The sequence below is a fragment of the Takifugu rubripes genome, chromosome 22, assembly GCF_901000725.2.
Source record: "Takifugu rubripes chromosome 22, fTakRub1.2, whole genome shotgun sequence".
NCBI classification, from domain to species: Eukaryota; Metazoa; Chordata; class Actinopteri; order Tetraodontiformes; family Tetraodontidae; genus Takifugu; species Takifugu rubripes.
The window spans coordinates 5,001,297-5,024,256 of NC_042306.1; the positions used below are offsets into that span (position 1 = coordinate 5,001,297).

Sequence of the window (22,960 nt, forward strand, 5' to 3'; positions counted from 1 at the left end):
ATCGCACACTTGATCAAATTTGTTCAACAAAACCATACCTTCAACATTTTGAGTTATATGAATATTAATATTATGTACAAGATGATAAATATAATAGCACTTACATAATTGCTGCTGTATACAGCGTACCCTAAAATGGTATCATCCAGTCCTATCAAAGTACATCGTTTCCCGTCATGCTTAGCAAACAGAAAATAACGCGTGATTGTCGCCGAGTCCCAATTTAGGTACCTCACAACCTTGGGCAATGACGCAGAAATAGAAGTACCGGTAATGTGTTGTCGGACATATTACTCGTGAATGCGTTTACAAAGTATTGGGTTTTACTACGCATTGATATATGTGTGTGTGTATTAGAGCTATATAGGGCACTACAACCTCATTTGGCATTAGCTTTTTCTACTGCTTTGTTAAGTCTAACACACCAAACAGATGTGATGATATGTCAAATCAAATCAAATCAATCTTTATTTATATAGCGTCTTTTACAATCAAAATTGTTTCAAGGTGCTTTCCAAAATCCCAGGGCCTAACCCGAGACAAGCAACAGTGGCAAGGAAAAACTCCCCTTTAACAGGAAAATATGTACACAATGAAGGCAGTTTCTGGCACTATCACCTTGTTTTAAAAGTCACTTTTTAATTTAACCCGCAGAACAACTGCATCGTGCTCCAACTTTTAATATTCAGTGTTAATGAATCAAACAATCAATAATTGATCAATAATTAATCTAGGTTTACTGTACAATATGGTGTATCCTCTTTGTCATTGGTGGCACTTTTTCTATAACATTATCAACGCAATGATTTTTACTGCATAAATTTAACTCTACTTTCAGCTCCTCTCTGAAAATGTGTTCTTGTTGAAATCGTGAAATGAGCATTCATAAGTAGCCAAACCTATGTGAGTATGGTTCTATGCTAATTATGTTTGAGAAACACTAAATGGGACTGAAATAGAAGACCTGGCATTGCAATAACACCGCCAATAACACTCAGCTAAGATCTCTTACCTTGAGTGGTCTGGGGATTACAAAAACCTGATTACTTCATTTAATTTCTCTTGGATGAGACTTTCTTGGTTATGTGTTTGGGTTGGTTTCTAATGTGCGTGACTGAGACTTCAGCATCTTTGAATGCCACTTTCCACAACCGAACAAGGCTGGAAGCACCTTTTCATGTCACTAATGCATTTAAAATAATTAAGCTTCACTCCCAAGACCAGGGAAGAAATTCGATTAGCGACCTCCTGCATGTGTCCATCAATTTAGCATAGTGAGATTACTAGAGTGCAGAAAGATATGTCCAGAAACAATGATTAACCTGCTTTCTTGTGCATAATCAATGTAACAATGACTGTTTTACTTGTGAACTCATCTGGCTCACAGCAAGAAGATAACAGGGGGACATTATGATCCATTGTTGTTCTCTGTGCAGTTTTCCCATCCTGTAATTACCACAGGGTTTGTGCTGAACCTGAAAGAAGATTCAGATTTTTACTACTTTGTGCAACAGCAGATCTATTTCACTGATTCCCTGGAAAAGCTTCATTTTTTCTTTTAGCAATTTACTTCTTTTGTGCTAGTTCAATATTTTCCTGCCCTGATAGTTTTATTATTCACAGAACTGTTATGTTACTGTAGCAATACTATTGTATTATGTATGCCACATATGTGAGTTACATATAGTTCAATATATATGCTGGGATCTGTAGATATTGCAGAGGAGGATATAATATCAGGCCAAAGTAGCGTCAGTCATGAAAAATGAAAATACTCATCAGTCCGTGCACTTTTTAAAGGGAGCCTGTTTGTCAAGTCTTTGGCTTCTCCGATCAGTGTCTGCTCCACTGAACGTGATGCTAAAGCGGAGCTGTCAAATCAAATAAATCCATGGCCAGCGATTGCATAATGTCATCAGAATTATAAAATACTGTTGTCACAAGGGCCGATGCCGCAAAACTTTTGGCTGTTAAATGAGGCAGTCACAGACGTTACATCCAAAACTGTTCTGCAGCCTGAGATTTTTATCCTGACCCGTGTCTGAGCCTCAGGAATAATACATGTGGTACAAATGGGTGACATTCATCCTCGAGCAACACCTTTTTGTTGCTGAGCTGACATCACTTGTTCTGGCCGTCAGGGCTATGGATGAAGGAATCGGGAAGACCGGATGTACTTTTTCTTTGCCAAAAGTCTGTCAAAGCAGATCTGTAAAGGGCATCACAGCACTTACACCTAATTATCATTGTCTAAATTTAAAGTAGGATAATATAATTAATTGTGAAAACAGTGCCTTGCATTAGCACCTTTGAGCATCATTTACCATTTTTAGATGATGGCTCAGTGCCCCTCCCTATTTTTAACTGATTCATTGTCTGCTCAGTATCAAAAAATGTTCATCACAGTTCCCCACAGTCAAAGCGTTCGGATGTGAATGATTCTCTGTCAAACCAAAAATGCCCAAAGGCATTGTTTGGTAAAGTGGAGAAACACCCAATCCTCAGCGTGATCCATTATCATTTCATGCTTGGAAGTCAATGAGCCACTGCAGGGACCCCCAGACAAAACATCGATCCAGTCGTAAAAGGAATTATCTGCACCACAATCACGAATGACAGCCCATCAATTAAAACACTTAGAATCTCCCTGTCCTTGAGAAGAAATAAAACAATTTTATGATGTGTTAAGAGACACAGACATTGACACTACGAAATTGGTTCGGTGGTAAATTTGATCCAAATATCTTTTTGTCAAGTTCATAGACAAGATGTCGACATCGCCGAGTGGAACATCCGATGATGGGGCAGGGTTACAAACTATAAGAAAATGGGGAAATAATCTGTGGTTGCAGCTGACTGGTTTTGAGCTAACTATTCAATATTTGAAGCAGGTAAAACACCGGGCTTGACAGAACTGCATTAGCTCCACATGAATTGGATGGAAATTCCCACAGGAAATCCAACAATTCGAAGAAGGCAAACAAAAAAATAATGCTTGAAAAATAAGCCATTAGTCAACAATAATCAGCAGATTGTTGTTGACTAACACAGAAACCTTTTGTTAGTTCGTTTGGTAATTGGATTTTTTCTTGTAGGAAGCTCATGTGAGAGTGAAACCTGATAGCACATTAATACAAGATTTGTTTTCCACTAGTTCTACATTAATAATTGGGACAGTGACAAGCATTGTTTTCTTCTGTTTGCGGGTTTCATTGGTCATCTGATGGGAAATCTGTCAGCTCTGTCAGAAGATCTGCGTACCACGGAAGCATATTCACCTGGAATCAAGTGCTCAACTGAATGATCAAATGAACCAGTGCTAACATAATTATCTGCAAACAGAGGTGATTGTAAAGACTGGACGCACCTTTATTGTCTGCAATCCATTGTTTAGGTGGAGGCGTCAGACTTTCAATAAAGACAATCCAGGTGGTACTTAAAGCTCTTACCAGAATACACTGGTCATATTGATGCCTTAAAGCACCAAATGATCAATATAGAAGAAGAAACGGTTTTCTCTGTAATGGGCCTAATTTTGTTGATCTACTAAATTGAATGAACCATGTTAGTGGTGAAAAGAAAACAAAACATCTGTGTCAGATGAAAGAATTAGAGGGGTTTTAAACTCACAGGTATAACATGCATAAATTAATCACTGTCATGTATTCTCTTTGAAAGACAGCTGTTCACATATGGTAGGTAGCCATTATGCTACTGGATTTAATAAGGAAAGACAATCCTACTTTTCATGGCAGTGGAGGACCTGCCATTGTGATCAAAACCAGTAATGTATGTAGCATATATGTTGATGATTCTGAAACCATTTATTGTCTAATCAGCAGCTTTTTTCCCCTCTTTGTCTTTGCAAGTTGCACATTTTTTCATGCCATAACAGTCTACTTTAACACTAATAATACCACAATAATGCTTTCAACAACTGATGCCAATTAACAAACAACCTTTATTATAAATTGCCTTTCATATGTGTGCAAATAAAGCTCATGCTGAAGACAATCACTGATATTTGTAGAATACTCTATATTAATGCTAACCCGGCTTATTCTCATCTCTGAAGGAGAACATACAAGAAAGAGAGAGAGACAGTGAGAATGAGAGAGAGGGAGAGAGAGGGAGGGAGGGAGAGAGGTAGAAGATGCGAGACAGCAGCTCATCACAAGTTTTTTAGCTGGCAGGGGGGACGCGAGGATTCCTCTGTTGAAGGTTGACATCTATGCCCAGGCTGTAAAGAAGAGCAAATAACAAGAATTTAGGTCCACGTCATCTTCCTCACGATAGAAAGACCACAAAGGAAAGACCTCAAAAATGTGCTGCCTGGAACGACAGGAGAAATTCACAGTCCTCATCTTTTGCCTTCATCTGTGGCACACACCGACAGTAAGTGGCATGTTTGCAGACCTCCGTTTCTCCCGCATCAGCCCCTTTGATTTTTGAATGAAATGAGTTTAAGGAGGAGCTGAAGTTGGGACTTTTGCCGCCGCATTCACTCAAACTGCTAAAATAGGATGATCACAAGTTAACCACTGTAATTAAAGCTCAGTGTTATTTCTTTTGCAACATCAGTGAGCGGCTTTGTGGAACACACATCAGGTGTCCTCCATAATCCCCTGGTGCTGATTATTGATCATCAATATACACATCAATATGACAATCAACTTGCACAGAGCTTACACTTAATCTGTCAACAATCAAAGAAAAAGCTCAGGTGAAACAAACATTTAGAAACCACAGGTAAGACCTGCATGTCATGTTGACAAGTGTCCTTCCATAAAAAAGCTAGATACGGTAAAAAGCTATAGTCCAGAGGTTTTTGATGAACCCTTGCAGACACGCCTGCTGGTCTCGGTCTCCACTTTTTTTTTTCTGCACCCAGTCACGCATCACATCCCCTCCGAGCAACCGTGCAGAAAAAAAGCGTGTCTCTTTTATACTGCAGGTGACAGATTTGTTTTATTCATGTTTTTTAGGCTCAAGCAATCCATCCCGACTGCGCCATCATTTCTGCACACCAGAGGGCTCAGGAGATGTGTAGACAGACGAGGAGAAGCGAAGCGCAAAACCAGACCAACCAGAGTGGTGGGTTGACGTCGCTGCTGCACACTGAGGCATAACTGGGCAATCTTGAGGCGCTAGGGAAAAGTGTTGCGAAGCTCAGTCAACTGAGTTTTGAATTGACAAAATGAGTTGAAATCCATCATTATATGGCTAGAAAAATAGTTTATTTTCCGCCCCTTTTATATAGTGGATACCAAAGTATTATCACCCATCCACTACAAAAATCTTTTTAAGGCATAGACAAGATGCCAGTATCTCAGAGGGTCTGCAGTACAACTGTAGATTTGAAAGATTCGTGGAGAGCCAGCAATACCTAAGCGCTTTTAGACGCCGAGTATCTGCAAACAGGAGGGTGTAGCTGAAATGTCGTTATATCCTAATTATGTATTGCATCTTTTTATTGATGCCACAATCTTGTTTGCACGCTCTATTTGCCTTGGAGTGCGTCTACATCTAAACAAAACAGCAATGGGATTCAGCAGATGGGGCCATCACGTGTCATTGACTAGGCTGATGTTAATGACGTCAACTCCTCAGTGTGGTAACCTTAAACCCTCCTTTGTCGTCATACGTCTAGCGGTAAATATAGGAAAAAGGATTCCATTTCATTTGACCAAAAGCTGGCGGAGAGCAAAGGCCATGGATATTCAATGATCAATAATCCATAGCTCACCTTAAATCACTCAAATGAAGCAGACCAGTGACTAAACAGAACTTAGGGCGTTGCTGTTCGACACACAATTTCATTTATTGTTTGGAGGGTTTAAACAGATACTTTTGCCCAAAAAATTTAAATTCCAATTTAGAAAACACACTGAGTTCCACACACTGAAGTTTTCTTCAATTTCCCTATGGGGAGGAATAAAGTAAATCTTGAATCTTGAAGTTGTTTTGAAATCCAAAACAATTATAAGGAAATTAGAGCCACTTAAATGCTGTTGTTCATTCCGTGTTATTAGCCCACTGGAAACATTCCGTTTTTTCCCCACCAGTTGGCTCTAATTTCACTTCTGTAAGAGATCAATGCGAAGCTGCAGCAGCCTCACATCTTGCTGAATGAACTTTAAGATAGCAGCACCACATCAGATATCAGAACCACAGAGTATTTTGTAAGCCAAGAACATGTAAATCACAAGATGATGCCAGCTCAAGTCAGAGGAGCATTAGGTACGTTTGTGGCCAAAGCTGGTACTGCAACCACAATCAAACTACTGTGGAGCGTGGTATCCCTCCGCCTCCCCCACAGAGTTGAGGTTGCCCATTAAGTTGCCAGATCCAGCAAGGACGTCTATATTTGATCGCTGTATTGTATAACTTACATTTCAAACTGCCATAAAGGCCGTGCTAAAGTTTATCTACATTGTCTCAGCATTACGGGAAACTGGCGTTGCTGATTTTAGCAATGAATACCTGTTTTATTTTTCAAATGATTATTTATTGATTCCATACCCCTCTTGCATACATGCTAATGTACTAAGAATGAACATGCTTGACATTATTCGACTGCAGAGCATCTACGTGCCTACAATAGGTAAAATTAATTCAGACAAACAGCTGAATCTTACCTTGCCAGGAGAAAATTAGCAAATTCAAATTCTTGTCTCTCTTTCATTTTGGTTAACTATAACGAGTATAACTAGGCCTTTGAGGGTTTGTAACGTCAGACATTTTTGATTTGAAAAGTTCATAGCAGAAGTTCGATGGTAACTTGGCAACCTGGATGTCCAAAACCTACTGACTTGTGATTGGTAGATTGGTGGAGGGGCGGAGCCACAAACCAAAACTTTAAATAAATTCCTTACATGCCGTTCCTTAAAACATCAGTTTACAGACACAGGCGAAGCACAGAGACTTCAAATAAATTTTAGGATGTGGAACTCCAAATTGGATTTTAGACTCAAACCCCAGACCCACATCTACACAGACCTGGGTAATAGGTCAGTTTCCATCCATCCAGGTGCAGGGTCTTATTGTAGGGTCTTACTAGGTAATAAATGAAATAATGCATCTGCATACATGAATAATAAAACAATCTGCAGAAAATACAAACCCTATCCACACCTAAGACATAATCATATGAATTATTGTTTCAAATTTGATTTAAAAAAGAAAAGAATGCTTATCCTGGTTATATACTGGTCTGATCTCAACACCTGAATCCAGATCAAACTTATATTCATCAGAACAACAAATTTGTATTTATTTAATCTTTTTGGGGAGAGAGAGAGAGAGAGAGAGAGAGAGAGAGAGAGAGAGAGAGAGATAAAAGAACCTTTTGATGGATTAGTCTTTTGCGAGACCAACCACGCAGGTCACAAGTAATTATGCAGTAGTTCTGAAATCGTGCTGTGCAGAATTTAAATTCAAGATAGTCAGTGGTCATGGCCAATGACGTAAATGTCAGGCTGCTGATTGCTGTGTTAGTTGGCAGCTGGCCACATTGATGCAGCTTGTCTGGGCTGTGGTTCTAACTGAAGGCTGTTTTTGTTGTTTTTCATATTTAATTAACAGCTAAAATGTTGTTTGTTTTTTCAGAGCTCAGCATGTTCATTCAGTTGTTCAGACAAAAAACAACATAAAAAAGAATGAAAGGCAGCAGGCAGTAGTTACACAATTCAGAATAATTATCCATCCAAAAATACATACATTGGACACGTTTATAACTGCTTTTTCAGAAACTGGCAGGAAATCAAATGATATTTCAAATAAATCAGCCACAGTCGTGAAAAAGAAAACACATAAAGGAGACAGACTCCGTCACATGGTAGTTCAAACAGTGTCACGCTCAGACCCAACCACAATGATTCAGTCCTGCTGAACCAATTTAAGTTTCCATAAATCATTTTTCTTTTGTTGCTGGATATGGTTACTTTCAGGTAGCACATGCACAGCAGCTGTGGCTTTCCCCCCCTAATCTCAGGCAAAAAAAGACAAAATCTTTTCAGTACATCACAGTTGTCACTGTCTCACTGCTGGTGTGACCCAAATTCACAAAACTGCTCTTAAACATCTCCAAGGCAGCTCTCTTATGGGAATTATTCCATCTCTAAATGCAAACTTAAGAGTTTCATTTTTAAACAAAAATTGCTGAACATTTGTCCCTCTGTCTGGGGGGTAGGATCAGCCGAAAACGTGGCTTGTTTAAAAGGACTTGACTTGTCTATTTGGAACCAGAATGCATTGCAATGCCAAAAAATAAATCTTCCGTTCAGTAATTTATATGTTTTCTTCTTGCTATTTTGCTAATAGAAAGTGTACATCACTAAATAAAGTAACTTATCATCAGACAGATGCAAGAGTGGATCAATCAATCAATCAATCAATCAATCAATCAATCAATTAATCGTCTGTTAGAATCAAAATTGTTTCTAGGTGCTTTACAGAATCCCAGGGCCTGAACCCCAACAAGCAACAGTGGCAAGGAAAAACTCCCCTTTAACAGGAAGAAACCTTGAGCAGGACCAGACTCATGTAACCGGACCCCTCCTGATGATGGCCGGCTGGGTAGAGAGGGAGGAGAGGAGAGAGGACAGGTAGTGGAGAGAATAGGTAGAGAACATAGAAATCATTATATTAATTAAAATAAGCTGCCGGTAGAGTCAAGTTGAGTGGGTCAGCGGGGTCGGAAGTCAGTAGGTCAGTATACCGCTATGAGGGCGGCGATACCTGTAAATGAATACAGAAGGGGGGGGGGGAGAAGCAGAAAAACTACACAAGAAATAACATCACTGATCTTCTTGGTGAAGAGGAGAGGAGAGGAGAGGAGAGGAGAGGAGAGGAGAGGAGAGGAGAGGAGAGGAGAGGAGAGGAGAGGAGAGGGAGCCATGACACAGTGGGGTGACAGAGGCCTGTTAGGTGATCATGTTTCTGGACCCCGGCAGCCTCAGCATATAGCAGCATGACTAAGATATTAATCTAATAATTAGACGACCCTCTAAGTATGATAATTTGTCTGTCTAGGATAATAACTGCAACTACAGAATTAGTGATAATAAACTTTTTCAAAGAGGTAGGTTTTAAGTCTAAATGTAAACTGATTTCAAGGGGTTAAACTTCCCGCTGTTTAACCTGAGTGCCATATAAATAAATGGGAAAAGGAGCTGTCACTTTGGAGAGCTCATCTAGACTCTATATCTGCATCTCCAAATGTTACAGTTCAATCGGATGCCCCTCAGTGTAACCTGCCCCTCAGAACTAGGACTTGACATTGTGGAAGGCCTTTTGCTACCTTTCGCACTTAAATTCTCAACAAAATTTGAACCACAAATGCCTCAAATCTGCGGTCTGTAATAAGTCCCCCATCTCTCTGTTCCAATCATCACTGCAGTGCAGTGGGAATAGTTCCAGCCATGCTGCACGCTACCTCTCAGCAGCAGGGAACCAGTACAGTGGGACCTCTACTTACGAATTTAATTTGTTCCAGAAGTTGTTTCGTAACCTGAAAATTACGTAAATAGAGACGCGTTTTCCATGTAAATGCCCTAATCCGTTCCAAGCCCCCCAAAATTCGGACATAATTTTTTTTATTACTCATAAAAATGCATCAAAACATGTAACAAATACATGTTACAATTAGATTACCGCACAATAAATGTAGAAATTCAGTGCAAGGCTTCTCCAGGAACAAAATGAACTTTATTACAGGCTAATCTTACATTAGCCGTCATTACTAGCAACGAATGTTAACACCGCCATCTAATGGACAAACATACAAACACCCACAATAAATAAAATAAAAACGAAGACGACGCTGGGATACACACAAACTACATATTGACGTCCCTCCTAGCCAATGGGATGACAGGAAAATGCTAGGCGATAGCCAATGGCAGAGCAGCTACAGGCAAGTTTGTGTTCGCTAAGCTCCGCGAGCTGCGAGTAGCAGCGGTAGCATATTTGTGACCTTCGTATCCTGAAATTTCTAGAGGAAATATTTTCCCGTTGAGATGCTTCATAACCTGAAAATTTTGCATGTAGAGACGTTCGTAAGTAGAGGTCCTACTGTATATAGGGCGGTGGAGAATCGGTGGAACGACAACTGAAGGCATCGCAAAACAGAAATCCTCATCAAACTAGAACAGTCATCCAATGACAATGACATGGATCAAATTAATTAATAGTTAAAACTCTACTGCTATCTAGTGCAGAGGTATAAAGGAATCAAACTTTTTTTTTAATGTGGTTAAATTTTATGTAACGAACATTTGTAGTATTTCTACACCTCCTCCACTGTCTATGTTGTTACCTCATGCAGATAATTGACAGCATGCCTGCTTATTTACAACCTCCACCGGCCTGTCTGACCACAGATTCTTGGCCAAACAGTGCATTTTCCTCCATCCCAGCTCAGGTTCAAATAATCCAAACTATGTGAGTGCCATCAGCATGGCTATTCATTCTTGTATGAGGAAATATTATCTTAACAAGTGCCTGCAAGGGAATTAATGACTAGCTCCTCTGTGCATCCTTTATTTTCGAGCCTTTCAATCATCCTGGCCATGATGGATTTCCTTGGCTTTCTCCAGTGTGACAGGGGGGTGTTTAGATTCTACTGTTTTATTCCCCCACATTTACTTTGATTAATTATAGGCTAGCGTGAAAACCCACAACAGAGAAAAAAGAACACTTTGTATTTGTCAGACTCAGGGAGCATTTACAACAGCGAGAGCCTCAGGTTTACTAGTAGATAAAAGGTTGTTTATTTTCCAGATGTGTGTGGGATTAGCCACATTATAAGTGAATATTATACAAACACATATTGATGGATAATTTCTTGCAGAAATTGTGTAGAAACACATTGTAGAAATCAGTTTTCTATACTTTACTATTCTATTCTGGGAACAAGTTCCCTTGCATCCAGACCTGTCATGTCTTGCAATGGACATTTTGTAGTCTCCAATAAAGCTTTAAATATTTCAGACTCTAATTTCACACTATTGTGCTCCGCTATCACATCTATCTATCGCGCCCCCCCCCCCCCCCCCCCACACACACACACACACACACTCAAATATATCTAATTACTTATAAAACTTTCATGTCATGACAGTGCTAGAATATTTCAAATATCAGATGGTTTGACAATATTTTCCAGGAGCATCATGTATGAGTTTAACTAAACTCTAATGTTTTATAGGCCCAGATCATAAATGTATAGAGAATGAAATAGTAACATTTCTTCTGAACTACATTTGCTGCTCTACTAATAGGAAACCAAACGATGCAAAAACGTAACCTTTTCCAAGGCTAGAAAGTCACTGAACAGTGAAAAATGAGGTTGCATGTTTGGAGTTGCTAAGTGTAAAAGCCCAGCATCATACAGCACCTCCCTTCAGATCTAAGTCAGTGAGCAGACACTGACTGAAATGACAGAGGTGCGCTTCGACCCCCTCTGCTCCTCCTGGAGCATCAGTCTGAGTCAGCCTGACATGAGCAGAAGAGACACTGACCGTCTCCCTCCCAGGTTCTGGGGAGAAATCAGCATACTGTACTTGACTGGCATGGGAAAGGAGATGATAATGGGTTTGATTCTTCATTTTTGCTCGAGACAAAAGCTGAAAGAAAGGAAAAACAGACATCACATGATTGATTGTTTGCAAGTCCCCTCGTCAGATTATTCTCTCACTCACTCGAGTTTAATTCCAACAATAGGTAAAAATTGCTTATCATAATATGCACGGTAGGAACATATTTCCTGTACAATGAAATCGTTTCAGAGAGAAATATGAAAATAGATGAAGAGTTAACAATTTCAAAGCAGCATGTAAAAGTACCAGGAGTTGCAACAATTGTGCAAATTGTGATATTTCTTCACTGTCCACAATAAATTCCAAAGAAAATGGTGTAAAACAGATAAAAATTAATATTTAGGTAAGGCTGGGCAAGCCAATTGAAGTGCACACTGTGTGAAAGGGGTAGTGGTGCAACATCCGATGGCTATGCGAATTGGATGAAAATAGTTGGTATTGTTGTGGGAGGTGGTCGGTAGGATTATAGACGCCTGCCAGAGGCTCAGGAGTCTGAGTGGAAAGGAAAGAATTTCTATATCTGGTGCAGGAAAAGAACAGAGATGAAAATCTTCATAATAGCCTGGTGCTCAAACATGCTGAAAGCATCTCCATTTCTGACAAAACGCTAGTTTGATGACCAATTTTGGAACATAAGTGAATCAAAACTGTGCCATTAACAAATCTGCTGCTGGATGAATCCTGCTTCAGCAGACAGACACAACTGACATCCTGCTGAGCGAAGAGTGAGATAACCCTGTTTGACAAGCAGACTTGTTTTTGGTGTCAGTGAGGAAATGCTGCGCTCTTTCAAGCATGTTTGTGTCTTAAAAAGTTGAAGTCTCTGCAGAGTTCCACTCCTTTATTTATTTATCTAGTGACTAGTTTCCCCCCTGAAACTGTATCCCACGTTTATTTTTAGTCTCACGTCAGCCTGGGGGATGGATAGAAAATGCCATCAGTTTTGTTTTTTCTTTTGGAGTCCAGCTCATCACTCCTGCTGACATTCACCCATATGGATGTAGATGATACACACACGCGCATGCACGCACACACACACACGTGCGCCAGGCTTATCACAGTGACTAATGTGCCAAATAACATCCACTTGTTCACCTTTGTGACCACCTCCCAATCAACACTGCTTGAATACAAATGCCAATAAACCCAACGGGTTTATCAAGAAGCACTCGGCAAAAGCTTTCGCCGCACGCATGACATGATCCTTAAACTTTGAAAAAGTAAGTAGTTTGTCTTTTATGCTTGTGATATGCAGTGAAAAACATTGTATTCTAACAATAATAGGCTTAAAATTGATCATTTGAGGACACAGTTGAAGTAATCTACAGAGTCCCGATCATTGTTTATGTTGTTCAATTCCATTAACTTTGAATAACATGTACAAATGACATAAAACTCTCAATGCTTATAGTTAGGGTAATGCGTCAAGCCATATTTTTAGAGCATGATCTTACTGCAAATACCCTGTGTTATATGACAGATGCGCGGTTGTTTTATGCAAACGTATCACACACTTCCAGAAAACGCTGTCATATAGTGATGACAGTGCTTTCTCTTCAAAGTGCCGTTATCCAACCACCGGTGCTAATTCCCCAGTTTGATGTGTCGCACAGTCACAACTGATTAAAAAAAGAAAAAATCCTCATCTTATTGCTTTTCTTAATCATTTGACAACATTTCAGCTCTGGCTCCTCTTTGTCTGCAGGCTGCACGACACTGTGGGACAATATCAGATGCTGGCCATGGGCCGAAGTCGGCCAGGTCGTCAACGTGTCCTGCGCTGAGGTTCTCCAGGATTTCTCCAGCAATCAAGGTTTCCGTTCTGGGCCTGATCTCCAAACACCTCGTTTTTCCTTTCAGCTCCCACAGATGATCACACAGAAGTCGCATCTTCTGCTGCACAGCTGCTTGTGTGTCTGTGCTGTGTAATCTGCAACAGAAATGCAAGCTGGAGTCAGCCTGATTAAAGAGCACCTCCATGAATTTTTCATGCGGGTTTTGTTGCCAAGAATATATTTTATTCTGTGAGAAGTTTCTGTTCGTCACTCCGGTATGCAGGATTCACAGGACACAGTCTGACACTATGTCAGACTCTTTCGTTTTATTTTTTTGGCTTAAATAGTTGCTCATGTTAGAATTGAGCCTAACAAACAAGGGGCTGTTTTGCTGCCTTAATAGGACTATCATTATGACGCAGCCATTAGGGAAGATATGGCCTGGAACATTAGGTAGTAATTGGCCTTTCCTCATTTTCTTGATTGAATCGTGTCTTATTATAATTTAAATTGCAGTTTGCTCTACAGTATACGCAGCTTTTTTAGGCCTTGTTTGGATTGCTGCATCTTCACGCTCAGATGGCTTGTGCAGTGTTCACATTATGAAGCTCGCCGGAGCATTGTTATCTGCGATTTTGAGTTCTGATTAAAATTGACTTGACATTTACTTGTACAGCCCACCAAATGCACAGGGGAACAGCTCCCGAATGACGGCCTTTTTCTCCGACACCCGCTGCTTCCAGATGGATGTTAAAGGGCCCAAAGGTCTGATGCCCCATGTGGGGACAAGAGAGCATGAAATATTTCTGAATGAGAGCACTAATGGAGCAAAATGACATGAGAAAGGAGATGTTGGTCAAGTGTCCAACTGAGCTAATCCTCAAGATTTCAGAATGCATCAAGCTTGACAGTGTGGAAAACTTGAGTTTTGCAATGTGATTCACAGCATGGACTGGAAAGTTTTGAATTTGTCACTCAGAATAGACCGTAATTGTGCATTTATGTTGTCTCAAAAGGTCAACAAAAACAGACCCTTCCCAACTGTCAGTATGTAAAGTAGAACATTTTTGCAGTTGCTGATTGACATGTCTGAATTGGGCTGTCTGCTCCCATGTTAGGGTTTGTGTACAGGAACTGTACGGCTGACGGCTGGTCCGAGCTGTATCCACCTTACCAGAGGGCCTGTGCAGTCAGAAACGACAGTGAGCCCGAGTCTGAGGTACAGAGACACTGAGGAATTATGCCTATTAGCGATTTAGCCTTCATTTCTCCCCTCCCCTCAAATTTTCCTATTTCTATTCCAGAAATGTTTTCTTCTAAGATTTGTTAGTTGTTGGCTTTATACCATGTTGGTAAATCTTCCTGTCTCCAAGGGCAGAGCTCAAACTGTGTGTTATTAAGTTCAGGACAGCAAAAGGCAACACGATCAGATATACAGACAAACACAATGCTGAAAGACAGAATAGAAGACAAGCTGATTTGAGGCAAGCAGGAAGCAATTAGACATGAGTAGATATCTGCCATAGGGTGCTAACTGGTATAACAGGAGCCAAGTTAAGTGACATGAGGAAGCTACTATAGAGAAAGCTAATTGGCTGATGAACACACTTTCTGAGGTCACATAAACTACTACTCCTTTGCCTTTCTGTTGCATTCTTGTCATTCCCTGAAGAATGACGGGCTCAGGTGCATCCGTGACCATGTTCATTAGCTGCACCCAACCAAGGCCAGCACAGAATCAATGTTACCTTCACTCTGCATCTGAGAGCAAAGAAATGGTGAATGTCTGAGCAGTTTTTTTGCACAAGTCTTCAACTCAGGATAAAAAGTGAAAATTTCTTCAGCTCTATCAAATCTAGGTTTTTGCCATCCCATTACCTCATTGGTATGAGGAAATATGTTGGTTCCATCCAAAGGGAAGGAGGGTGTTCACGCTTCAAATGGCATATTGGGCACAAGCCGCTAGATTCACCTGAGAGTGAACAACTTGATATAAATGGAGGAGTGTCTACACTCTGGTGGACCGGTAGCTTCAAGCCACTTTATGAATACAACAATCCGCATTTTTAGGCAAATTTTAAAGCGTAATTTCTAATAGTCGCTATAGATATGAGGAAATAGATATGAGGAAACAAATGTGAAACTGCATGAGAACAGGGCCAACCCTCACCCCAACCCTATTTATTGTTTCTAATAATAAAAGCAAACCTGTCAACCAAAGCATAGAGTCAAGTTTAGAATTTGTAAGATGTATACATCAAACTCACTCTCTCTTTTACCTCTATGTCTCTCTTCCCAGACGAGCTACCTCGCTACCTTCAGACAGATCTACACCGTGGGCTACGCCACCTCGCTCATCACCCTCATAACAGCTATTGTGGTGTTTACGGCCTTCAGGTAGGTCTAGAATCTATTTTAGTGCAGAGTGTATCAGACTCAGACTCAAACAGACTCACCTCCCAACCATTTCCCCAACAGCAGGACCTCCTCCAAAACTCATAATAAAATGTGTAAAATTACTTTTGCAACTCTCCCACAATGATTGTGCACATATATAGGTGAGGTGAAGCACACTGTTTATACTAGGTGAGGTGAAGCACACTGTTTATACTCGGTGATGCTTTTATAGCATGAGAGCCCAGGGAACTGCCAAAAAAAATCAGCATTTCTCTGGTATTACAGAAGATCATGGTGGGTTAAAAATAGACAGTACAATCCATCACTCAGTTTATCAAAGGGCCCTGAAGTGACATGCACATGTTTTATGTCATTGTTTTGATTTTACTGCCTACACACCCTTCACTCCATTACAAATCTTGTCCCTGAAAATGCACAGGAGCAAAATTGCATTGTGGGATTCTTACACAGAGCTGTGATCAGTGGTGGGTTCGCAAAAAATGTTGTCAGTCAAAGGTCAATAATCAAAAGCCAATTTTCACCCTCGTGCAGCTGTAAGACTATAACGTCCCTGTTTGTAACAACCGTTTTCCTTCATTGTGTGGGCTCGTCCCGATCGGCAGAAAGTTTCGGTGCACGAGAAACTACATCCACGTCAACCTCTTCTCCTCCTTCATCCTGAGAGCAAGTGCCGTCTTCATTAAAGACACTGTGCTATTTGCAGACGAGAGTCTGGACCATTGCTCTATGTCGACCGTGAGTATGCCAGTTGGTCAATGATGTTGCCGTCATGCTGCGTGTGGTTGAGTTAACAAAGAACAGAAACAGACAGGAGGGAAACAGCAGAGCAGATGAAAATAGATGAAATATTTGGAGTGATTTTCCTGGTGTGACTAGAACAGTGGGCGTTGAAAGGAGAAATATTGATAAAACATTAAATTAGGCTAGCTGTGGCAAAGTAGGGAGGGATTCAATTCATTTCAATGCAATTCGTGTTTATTTATAGCATCTGTTAGAATCAAAATTGCCTATAGGTGCTTTACAGAAACCCATGGCCTGACAAGCAACAGTGGCACCAAAAAACACCCTTTTAATAGGAAGAAACCTTGAGCAGGGCCAAGCTCATACATGGGACCCTCCTGCTGGGTAAAGAAGGAGGAGGACAGATGGAGGAGAGAACAGACATATATCAGGAAAATACCTTTACAATGAGCTCTGAAAATTGGAGCTGAGCAGGTCAGTGGGGCCAGAGGACGGCAGGTCAGTGCACAGCGATTATACCTGGGATAATGCTGCTGGGGATAAAGAGACTAAGAGGGAGAGGGGGGCATGGCACAGGTCAGAGCTATAGTTTAGTAGAGGGGCTCAGGGTTCAATGGAGGTACAGGCACAGGAAGTGGAAATACCTAGACTCCAGTATTGCTGTTGTCTGTTCTAACTTTAAATGACAAGCATTTGTGTGATTTTCTGGATCCAACAAGGCTTTGCAGATGCATTAATCACTGCTTTCTTTCGACACCTGGGTGCAACTATATGTAAGTCAACTCCTTTAACACGTACAATGATTTCCATTTTAACAACTCACACCCCGGAGGGTCCTTGCACCTGTAAAATGCCCTTTTAGATGCTTCCTCAGTTATATTTAGTGGAAGTAATTGCTCTTTGATGGCGCACTCCAGAAACTGAAGCTTCAGAGGGCATCTGAGAGGGTGTCAGTGCAGAAAGAATAACACAGATGTGGCTGAGTATAGGGGAATTTTCATTTGTGCATTCGGACTATATATTTTCTTGTTTTGTATTTCTTCTGCACAGACGCCAGGTAATAAATGAGAAAATGCGTTTTCAGCTGCTCATGTCCAAACAAAACCAGGCTCTGTGATGTGTCCCCTGCAGACAGCCTGTAAGTCAGCCGTGGCTTTCTTCCAGTTCAGCATCCTGGCAAATTATTTCTGGTTGCTGGTGGAGGGCATGTACCTGCAGACTCTGCTCGCCTTGACGTTCGTGTCCCAGAGGAAGTACTTCTGGTGGTACATTTTGATTGGATGGGGTGAGCATGGCCGTCCGAATAGGTCACGCGAGAGAAAGCATCCGACACACAATGTCATGATAGCGTAAAACCCTTGTGACACACGGCGTGGAGGCTGCGGGCTGACAAAATGGTTTTGTCGTGATCTATTTGGCTTTGCTTTTTTCCCTGCTCTCGGCGTGTATGTATTTGAAAAACAATAGCCCTGCTGGGGAAAAGCATTACAATTTTTCCCCATCTCTGTACCTAAGCATGTTGGCTCATGTTAACTTGATATGGTGCTTCCGTATGAACTATAACACATATCGCCGTCAGCCTGAACAGTTCCATCTTCTTTCTACAACCAGTCGGTGTCTCAGAGAAGGGTTAGAAGAGCCAGGGAAGATGAAGTGTGCATAACAATCCCATTTCATGTCTTGTTACTGCAGTTTGATCATTTAAAAGGCATAATGCATTAGCAATTCAAGGAATTGAAGACTATTATTTTATGGAATCATTACATTTATTTAGAGCGAAAATATAATCAAAAACATCATTTGCCTCGAAGGGCTTTACCATCTTTTTTAGACCCTCAAAAATGGTCAGCAAAAACTAAAAAAAAAAACCCTCAGAAATGGGTGTGTTTTTTTTTCCTGCCTACTAATGGTGTCAGCTGCAATAATACCTGATATTACCAATACAAAACTACAATAATTCCAACATTCTCACTTCAGCATTAATAAAAGTAAGAAAATAGTTGGAGGAGAGAGTTGTGAGAAGTCACATCGGGAGTTTGTGAGGCAGAAAATAATAACAATGTGCAGTAACAGTAATTAAAACCCCATCAGAAAGAATCTGGGACGGTTAACTCCATCATTATCCTCAATGACTGTAAATGATTATGTAAACAGCAACCAGTAATTCCCAGTGACAAAGATAACATTTTCATCAGCAGATGAGGGATAGGATAATGCCTGACAATAAAAGCATATATTGACATTTTACCCCTACTCTGACCTTTAGGCCTCCCATCAGCAGTTCTTGTACTTTGGGTGTTGACAAGATTCATCTACGATAACAGAAGGTATGCGTGGATACAACGTGTTCCTGTTGTAACCCGCTCGCTCCTCTGACTGAAACTTTTATGACTTTTGCAGCTGCTGGGACGATACAGACAACGTCGCTATTTGGTGGATAATCAAAGGGCCAATCACAGTCTCGCTGCTGGTGAGAAGGATTAAGCCCCGCCCCCTTCATATATCACTCGGTCCAGCTTTATATCTGATTACACCCCTGTTGAAAATGGCTGGTTCCGTTTGTGAGTGTACATATTTCACTGCAGGTCAACATTTTAATTTTCATCAACGTGATCAGAATTCTGGTTCAGAAGCTCAAATCCTCAGCCATGGCTGGAAACCACGACACCGGCCATTATATGTAAGTCAACTCCTTTAACACGTACAATGATTTCCATTTTAACAACTCACACCCCGGAGGGTCCTGGCACCTGTAAAATGCCCTTTTAGATGCTTCCTCAGTTATATTTAGTGGAAGTAATTGCTCTTTGATGGCGCACTCCAGAAACTAAAGCTTCAGAGGTGATAATGAGACTGGAAGTTCTCTCCCAGCAGCGTGCTGAACATCTGAAGAGATCAGATGATTGTGATAAAAGGAACACTTGACATCAGTCGATGAAGGCACAACATCTGCACACAATCCACCACTGGACTCCTCTATCAGGTGGAGGTCCCACTAAATCTTTGTTCCTTGCTCACTCAGCCTTGCATAAGGACCAAGGGAAAAGGATTTTGGATTAGCATGGTAACGCTAGCTTCAAACGGACCTGTGTTTTCTTGCATGTTGAGGTAAATTGCTATAGTGCACATTTTAACTCCAGAAAGGTGTCTTTAGAGAGAAATGGGAAAAGGATTTGGTGAAATACGCTAAAACATTGATGGAAGAAGTTGAAATATTCCTTGGAGCCCAGAGGTTCCGCTTTACTTCCTTCCTTTTGACATCTGTTCGGCACAGATCCTATTTAAGACGACGTTTTAAGTGAGATCGGCGCGTAAAAATAGCAACTGCGGCCAGAAATAGATCCAGTCCAAGCGAAAGGATTGCTCATCCAGCTCAGCAAGTTTTCAAGAGTTTCAAGCATTTATCTGAGAATTTGCAGTATTTTAATGTTAAGGCAATTTGATCTGCTGGATCATTTGTGAAAGAAAGGCAGATTATTCTTGAGTACAGCGGTTACATCAATGCAGGTGCAGCTGTTTGGGTTTAAATCATCGTAATTTATATTTTTAGCTTCTGATTTGTAATCTTGCCTTTTGTTCTTTGCTTTCTCGTCAGGAGGTTGGCTAAATCCACCCTGTTCCTTATTCCTTTGTTTGGGATGCACTACACAGTGTTCGCCTTCCTGCCTGAGAACACCGGCGTCACCGCCAGACTGTACATCGAGTTGGGGCTGGGCTCCTTCCAGGTGCTGTATGTTGCACCCAGTTGACAAAAATAGTTAAGCCTTATTTGTTTTAGGACAGTTAATTAGTGAAAGCCATAAAACGTTGTGGTGTAATGGCGGAGCTACACACCTGTTTACATCTTCACTGCCAAAAAAATCTCTTCTATGCTCGCATTATTGCTGATCTAATATGAAGAACTAACCGACTTGGCCTCCCTGCACACTGTTGAGTGTGATGTGTCTCCTGCAGGGTTTCGTGGTGGCGCTGCTTTACTGTTTCATGAACGGAGAGGTAAGAAATTAAGAATGTGATGCTCTGTGCTTTAAAACGTGTCACATGCATTGGATATAAATTTCAATCAATCAATCTTTATTTATATAGCGTCTTTTACAACCAAATTGTTTCTAGGCGCTTTACAGAATCCCAGGGCCTAACCCCAAACAAGCAACAGTGGCTAAAACTCCCCTTTAACAGGAAGAAACCTTGAGCAGGACCAGGCTCATGTAGGGAGACATGTTTTGGTCAGACCCTCCTGCTGATGGCCGGCTGGGTAGAGAGAGAGGAGGAGAGGAGAGGAGAGGAGAGGAGAGGAGAGGAGAGGAGAGGAGAGGAGAGGAGAGGAGAGGAGGGGGAGACGAGAGGAGGTCAGTATGCAGCTCTGAAGGCGGCGATACCTGTAGATGAATACAGAAGGGGGGGAGAGAAGCAGAAAAACTACGAAAGAAATAACATCACTAGCGAGGGTTGGGCTGTGCTGAGGAGGATGATGGATAAGCCTTTCCACTACCACAAGTGTTCTCGGAGAGGATAAATTATCCCATTACGTGATTTTCAGGCTACTTTTGACATTATTTGATAATGTGGAACAGGAAATAAATAACTTTCTTTGTAATGAGTCATGTTTGCGGTTCTATGAAAGTGGCAACGCTACTGAGTAAACATTCTGTGGACTACAATACCCAGCTGAAGTAAAATCCATGCATTCCATGGCTTTTTCTTGAAGAAAATTTAGAGTGTAAAGCATTAAAATCGATAGATCTCACCAATTTCTTAATGTTAAGCAACGCGACAGGGTCAGACAGAGGTTCAGGACTGGAATCAAGTTTTAAAGAGGACAACTTGACATTCACAACATTAATCCACTCTATGTCTCAGAAATAAACTATGGAATCCAGGAAAATGTTTGCGGTAAGTTGCCTCTTTGTCTGTAAGTTTACACAACTGGAAGTAGGAATGGTTCCTGTTAGAGGAAGGGAATCACCAAAAGGGCAGCGATGGAAGATGACCAGACGTGAACTGTTGCGTAAAAGATGCCACTTTGTGGCTGGTTTGAGATGCTTCACAGTGGTGATGGCGACCACAAACACAGCCCAATGTGGGAATGCATTCCATGTAGCGACCTCCCTCACCTACATTTTCATATTCTCTCACATCCTGAAATTGTGATGTGGAATTCATTAATTATACCCTCTGTGCATTCATCCGCAGGTCCAAACTGAGCTACGAAGATGGCTCCGGAAATGCTGCAATCAAAACCATCCCACCCAGGCCAAGCGGAGTATCACTCAGGTCACGAGTAGAGCCCGCGAGTGGTTTGGTCAGCCTCCTTCAAGTGCCAACATCTCCTCGGTGTGACATTTAGAGAGGATGACAGAATGATGTGGTACTGTCAGAGATGGTTCTTGATGGGCAACAAAGATGCCAACGGACTGTGGCTAGCATTCATTAACTGTCAGCCACAGGAAAGACGGACAGTCTGTGGGCTGGGCAAACAGGAAAACATCTTCAGCCATGGCGACGACAGAAGGAAGAGCGCACAACTGTAGGTGCCTGGGAGGCACAGAGGCACAACTGTCAGCGCTTCGACCACATTTGTGTGAATGTTGAATGATAAAATGGAGCCGTCTGTGGAAACATTGGCTGATTTATCTGAAATATAGTTGGATTGGATCGGAGGCACCAGGCTCCATCGTAATGTTCTGAGCAGCCTATTGGGCCAAGAAATGAGAAATGAAGACCCGGGGTGTGAGTGTGTGTCGCTAAACAGAGTTTGTTGTAAAAAGCAATCACATTTTTAGTAAGTCTTTTTAACAGTTTTACTGTGCCATTTGAAAACACTGTATTTGGAACATGAATTGTTCCTCCATTGTGCTTTTTTTTCTGTAACAATCTAATTTTGTGGCTTATTTGTTGCAATTATGTTTTAAAACAGTCAAAAAAAGTAAAAATTGTTAATTAGCAGTGTTTCCAGTAAGCTGATAAAGGAGTGTGACATCAAGCTGGGATAATGTGCACTCTTTCATATTGAAAATAAGGTATTGCTATTGTAAAAGTGCTCTGTTGCTGGGAAAATAAAGAATCATCTATGATTTGTAAACTAACTTTCATGCTTTATCATCCACAAAGTGTGTGCATATGTGATAAAAACAAATTCCAAATGAATTAATTAATTATATAATTAATTATATAATGAATTCGAGGATGAAAAAGGGAAATTGTGCCTGAATATATAGTGTCATTTCCAGCATGAATGAGTCTGCAGAAGTTTCATTTTCTTTCATATCAAGAGTCTTGTTTTAAAAAGCAAAATTTTTCCAATTAAAAAAAGACAAATTGAACCTAATTCCACCAAATATCACAGATTTATTTGCAGCCAGATTTACAACCTTAAACATGATATGTTTGACATCAAGACATACGAACACACAACCACAGGTAAGA

General features: G+C 40.9%; 1 protein-coding gene across 3 annotated transcripts; it reads left to right on the forward strand.

Moving 5' to 3' along the window:
* The first annotated feature begins 110 nt into the window (after positions 1 to 110).
* LOC101078117 (pituitary adenylate cyclase-activating polypeptide type I receptor) lies at positions 111 to 22,620 on the forward strand. Of its 3 annotated transcripts, none has more exons than XM_029831452.1 (13): positions 111 to 4,395; positions 4,986 to 5,094; positions 13,306 to 13,413; positions 14,494 to 14,594; positions 15,675 to 15,772; positions 16,396 to 16,528; positions 17,666 to 17,819; positions 18,801 to 18,861; positions 18,935 to 19,004; positions 19,120 to 19,214; positions 20,130 to 20,259; positions 20,489 to 20,530; positions 21,728 to 22,620. In XM_029831452.1, exons 1-13 carry the CDS (start codon positions 4,324 to 4,326, stop codon positions 21,872 to 21,874), a joined length of 1,320 nt encoding a protein of 439 aa, XP_029687312.1. In that variant the 5' UTR covers positions 111 to 4,323; the 3' UTR covers positions 21,875 to 22,620. The 3 variants fall into 3 exon arrangements, with proteins under 3 accessions (XP_029687312.1, XP_029687313.1, XP_029687314.1); XM_029831453.1 differs by lacking the exons at positions 111 to 4,395; positions 4,986 to 5,094 and adding exons at positions 14,052 to 14,140; positions 14,392 to 14,418 and having other exon boundaries at positions 13,362 to 13,413; XM_029831454.1 differs by lacking the exons at positions 111 to 4,395; positions 4,986 to 5,094 and adding an exon at positions 14,052 to 14,140 and having other exon boundaries at positions 13,363 to 13,413.
* Positions 22,621 to 22,960: the final 340 nt, after the last annotated feature.

Bases quoted from the DNA above. Each gene is read 5' to 3' on its own strand.
- LOC101078117 (XM_029831452.1), top strand. From the start codon at position 4,324: ATGTGCTGCCTGGAACGACAGGAGAAATTCACAGTCCTCATCTTTTGC. The intron at 5,095-13,305 runs GTGGGTTGACGT...CTTTGTCTGCAG, and splicing joins AAACCAGACCAACCAGAGTG to GCTGCACGACACTGTGGGAC. The intron at 19,215-20,129 runs GTAAGTCAACTC...CTTTCTCGTCAG, and splicing joins CACGACACCGGCCATTATAT to GAGGTTGGCTAAATCCACCC.